Source organism: Triticum urartu, chromosome 7A (assembly GCF_056163025.1).
Source record: "Triticum urartu cultivar PI428250 chromosome 7A, HENAU_Tu73, whole genome shotgun sequence".
Classification (NCBI taxonomy): Eukaryota; Viridiplantae; Streptophyta; class Magnoliopsida; order Poales; family Poaceae; genus Triticum; species Triticum urartu.
The window spans coordinates 14,832,953-14,837,623 of NC_141879.1; the positions used below are offsets into that span (position 1 = coordinate 14,832,953).

At 48.2% G+C, this 4,671-nt stretch overlaps 1 protein-coding gene across 1 annotated transcript; it reads left to right on the top strand.

Moving 5' to 3' along the window:
• The first annotated feature begins 704 nt into the window (after positions 1-704).
• On the top strand, positions 705-3,448 carry LOC125518095 (uncharacterized). The gene is made up of 6 exons (XM_087537336.1): positions 705-980; positions 1,198-1,296; positions 1,411-1,487; positions 2,056-2,219; positions 2,316-2,556; positions 2,643-3,448. The coding sequence occupies exons 5-6, from the start codon at positions 2,425-2,427 to the stop codon at positions 3,258-3,260; spliced, it is 750 nt and encodes a 249-aa protein (XP_087393462.1). The 5' UTR covers positions 705-980; positions 1,198-1,296; positions 1,411-1,487; positions 2,056-2,219; positions 2,316-2,424; the 3' UTR covers positions 3,261-3,448.
• Positions 3,449-4,671: the final 1,223 nt, after the last annotated feature.

Below are 4,671 nucleotides of genomic sequence, written 5' to 3' on the forward strand. Positions count from 1 at the left end.
ATAAGGAAATACCGTAACTGATGATTCCTTTTTCTTTTTACTATGCAGCAGCATTTCATATACTTTGGCATCGTTGGCCTCAGGAGATGCCTTTATAAGGTGCAAGGAATAAAGAGTCTATTCTTCTTCCTGTTCCTCTGTTATACATACGTTTTCCTTTGGAGAGCAGTGGACAGTATGAACTAATAATTCTAAATATACTAAACCTGGCCAGGTTTAGTTTATCAGGTTTTTTTGAATTTTTCTTATCATACAAATTCGAACCAATGGGTGGGCAACACATGCTTTAGTGGGGGATGTAGACAGGTACATGGCTGGGTGCGCGTATCAATTGCTGGTGGAAACTATAAAAAAATAATGATCCAGCCCTCCATTGGTTGCATGCTTTGGATTCTTCTCAGTTTTCTATTAGTTGCATGCGCTGCAGACCGGATTGGCTACATCTTCTATTCTTTATTTTGTCTGAATCTGCTTGGCTTTGTCTCCTTTTCAATTCCTTTTTGTTCTCATCACGTCGATCGCTGTTGAGTCGGCTGCCGCCCGCGTTTTCTGGAACCTTTAATTGTCGGCTGCCGCTTCTGTACACACTTCTGGTCATTTCTGCAGCCTGTGCGGTGGCCGGTTTCAATTTGTGCTCTCTCACTTCCCTGCCTGCTATAAATATGGGTTGTGCGGTGCGGCCGTTTTCCATTTCAGTTGCGCCCGTCTTCGCTCCTTCTCTTCCAACTTTTGCTGCCATTTTTTCACTTGCCGATGGTTACTCCTGCTCCTGCTCGGTCTGGACGCCGTCGTCGGCGTCGCCCTTCTGGGATTCGGGCCGCCGTTATTGCGCGTGTGCGCCGTGGCGGCATGCGTCTTCCTTCTGTGGATTCTTCGTCCTGGGGCGGCAACCGCTGGGCTGCGTGGTCAGTTGGGTGAGGTCGATTCAGGGCGGCTCCTCCGCTCTGCGGCTCGCCGGCCGCTTCATTCCCGCCGGGCCGGTGGGTTTATTTTGTCTTCTCAACTTGTGCTTCTGTTTGGGTTGTTCTTTTATTTGTTAGCTTGCTGTGTGGTCAGCTTATTTGGTTTCTTGGGTGGTTGTTCTACTTGTTTGCTTCCTCTGTGGTCGTCTGTGGTCAGCTTATTTGGTCTCTTGGATTGTTCTTCTACTTGTTTGGTTCCTGTGTGGCCATCTTATTTCATTACTTCATTTTGTAGGCCGCCAACGTTCTGACTTGGAGCAGTTTTGTTATGGAGATCTTGATGCTCGCCGTCGGGAGATTTCGTTGGGGAAGCGACTTGTTGACTGTACTGTTGGTGAGTGCATTAAGTTCTTGCTGCACGTATGGGAGTGCTTCTTATTGTTTTTGTGTGTTTCTCCCTGCTGTTTTGGATAATGTGGGTGACTTCTTGCTCTCTTTTTTTCTGCAGGTTCGACCGTTGCTGTAGGTTCTTCTTCTGCGTCTGATGGCTTTGTTTCTGCTGGCGGCCCTCCGCTGTGCGAACTGGTGAGTTCTTGATTGTTTTCTCTGCTTATTTTTTGTACATGTTTTGGTCTTTCTTGGCTCGCGCTTCTGCGACCTCCTACTGGTTGTACGTGGCACTATTGGCCTAATCGTTGTATGCAGAAGACACTAGCGTGTAGGCCTTAGCGCACGAGACTCCCGCGCACGGGGGCATGCAGCGCACGTACGCACTGGAACGGCAATTCATCGATGCATGCAGTGCATGTATGCAGTTCTATGAATATACACCGCTGCATGGTGCATGGCGTGCATCCCGATGAATATACTCGCGGCATCCCGATGAATATACTCGCGCCATGACAGTGCACGCGTGCACTCCCATGAATATACTCGCGCCATGCAGTGTACGTGTGCACTTCAGTAATGCTATCCCTCTACGTCTGTTGCTTACAAAAAAAATATCCACATGCATTTTCGATTGGTTTTTATTTTTGCTTCCTTATGGGCTGTTTGGGTCCAGCTGATGTGTCCGTTTCTTTTTCTATTTAGTTGTTTAGCTATACGAGTTTCGTTCGGGATATAATGTGCTGTGTCCAATATTTTCTCGCAGGTTTTTCGGGCGTGCAGATGGTTGATGCATCTATTAGTGGTCTTTCTGATTTTCCTGCGGGTCTCCATCTTCATAGTTATTTGGTTGGTCCTTCGTCTGTGCTGAACGTCTAAGAGTGGTGCCTCTACGTGCGGCTGGTGCTTTCGGTCGTCCTACTCCTCTTGGTAAGTTTATCTTCCAATGTAGGACTTTGCCGTTGGTGCAACTGACGATTTTTTCCTAGATTAAAGTACGACTTTGACGCGCGGTTGGTATTTTAGTTATGCCTACTCCTGTTATGGAATACTGTTGGGTGGTGCGTGCTCGGCGTAAGCGGACGTTGATGCGCTTTTACTGGTCGGGACCGAAGAGAGGCGCTTCTCTCTTACTATGAAGTTTTGTTTCGTACTTTTTCCCACTTTTGCTATCTGTTGCTGTGTACGGTTTCGATATTTCTTCCCTCTTTTGCAGTGTGTGGGATGCAGCCCCCGTTTTCAAAGGATTATATTAATTTGCTTAAAGGTAAGCTCTTGGCCTCACCTAGCTTTTTCTCTCTGTTTGCTCCTTACAAGTAAGCAATTTATTACATTACGAACTCTTCCATGCAGGATGAGAATCTTATAGTGTATATTCCAAGACGACCAATACTTGGAACAGTGAGTGAAACAATTGGCCTAAAAGTACAAGGGTACACCTGTTGTTGGTACGTTCATGAAGGTATGATACAAGCGTCCGTACTAATTGCTCTACCACGTCAGAAAGATAGCTTTAGAGAATCGTCCATTACATATGAAGGAGAAGCAGCTAATACAGAAGATGAAGCAATGGAAAAATCAGCTCAGATGGCCTTAGAATGCATCTGTGCAGACCATAATATTTCTATCAATGATCATAATTACTATGCTCTTGAAGTCACAAAGGAAAGGTTATTTACAGCAAGAGAGAAGGCTCAAACAAAACAATGGCAATTCAATATGGCCCGCCAGCAAGTAAACACACAACAAAACGAGTTTGCAAGACAGACAATAATTTTAGCAAAGATATGCAATGGCTTCTTTGATATATTACCACTTCGTATGTATCCCCAGCGCCCAGACAGCAACAATCCCATTATCACATATACAGGTGCGCACCCTCCCGTCGGACGTATGCAAGAACTTGCAAAATCACTTTATCATTATATCACAGGCACCAATCCTGCAGGAGGATATACTAGGATGATCTAATCGACTAGCATCTACTTCTAGCTTATCTATGCAATGTGTTTGTGTCTTTATATACGGTTCTCTGTCCGCAGCGAACTGTATGTAGTTTGAATAATTTGTTTGTCTGAAGAGTGTGCCACTTTTAATTTGTATGTTTGTATCCCTGTGTTTACAAGATTTCAATATATTCGTATGCTCGGTTTGTTTACTATCTCTTACGTCATTTTGACATCAAATGAGCACGCACTATTCCACTTTTACATCAATAGATTGCACATCTGCGAGAGGTCACCGAGCGCGGCGTGCCGCTGCGCGGGCTAGGCTAGTATATCTCCAAGTGAAGGGGCAATTGAAAATGTGTACGATGGCATCCTCGAGTCAATATATGGCCTAAAAGTCAGAAACAAACGAACTGCGTCCAAAAAGAAAGTGTGAATAAGAACATCTGGTTTTAATCGTGTCAGTCCAAATGAAGAATCAAAAGCACCTGCTAAGTGCTGTTAGATGTGTATAGTTCATTGTGTACATCCCCATTGTATAAGGGGCTTTTCTGCACTTTGCCACACCTGTATATGTACTGGCCTTTGGCCCTCAGTAAAGGATCAGTTGCTGATTATCCAACATGGTATCAGATGCTAGGCTAGCCCTTTTCTCTCGCACGACGCAACTCCGTGCTTCTCGTTCCTAGCCTGCTCGTCTTCGGCCCGACTTTGTTGCTCCTCCCCGGCCGCTGCTCGGCTTTTTCCTTCTTCTGTCTCGTCCAGCCGCTGATCCGTCCGGAAGCCGCCCCGTCAGGCCCGCCTCACCCGGCCGCCGCCGCTCCTGTCCGGCTGCCGCCGCTCCCGTCCGGCTGGCCGCCGCCGTGCCTGCCCGGACGCAGCCGCGCCCGCCCGGCCGCCGCCGTGCCTGCCCGGCCGCAGCTGCGCCTGCCCGGCCACCGCCCCGTCCGCTGTTGTGCGCGCCCGGCCGCCGCCTCGAGCGGCCTCTGCTGCGCCCGTGCGTGAGCACGGCTCCTGCTCCCTTGGCCCGCCTCACCCGTGGCTGGCTCTCGATCCATTCTGGATCGGCCGCTCACTCCTCTTTTGATTCTGCATCGCTGGTGCGTGAGCGCGTGCGCTTCTGCCGCTTATCCCGATCCAGATCCGGTTGTGTGCAGTTGACTACAAAAAAAAGCCATGTCCTCTTCGGGCTATGTTGCTGTTGGGGAACGTAGTAATTTCAAAAAAAATTCTACGCACACGCAAGATCATGGTGATGCATAGCAACGAGAGGGGAGAGTGTTGTCCACGTACCCTCGTAGACCGAAAGCGGAAGCGTTATATCAACGCGGTTGATGTAGTCGTACGTCTTCACGATCCGACCGATCCAAGCATCGAAACTACAGCACCTCCGAGTTCTAGCACACGTTCAGCTCGATGAAGATCCCCGGACT

Coding starts and splice junctions, on each gene's coding strand:
- LOC125518095 (XM_087537336.1), top strand. CDS start 2,425: ATGAAGTTTTGTTTCGTACTTTTTCCCACTTTTGCTATCTGTTGCTGT. Junction 2,557..2,642: donor TTATATTAATTTGCTTAAAG/GTAAGCTCTTGG, acceptor TCTTCCATGCAG/GATGAGAATCTTATAGTGTA.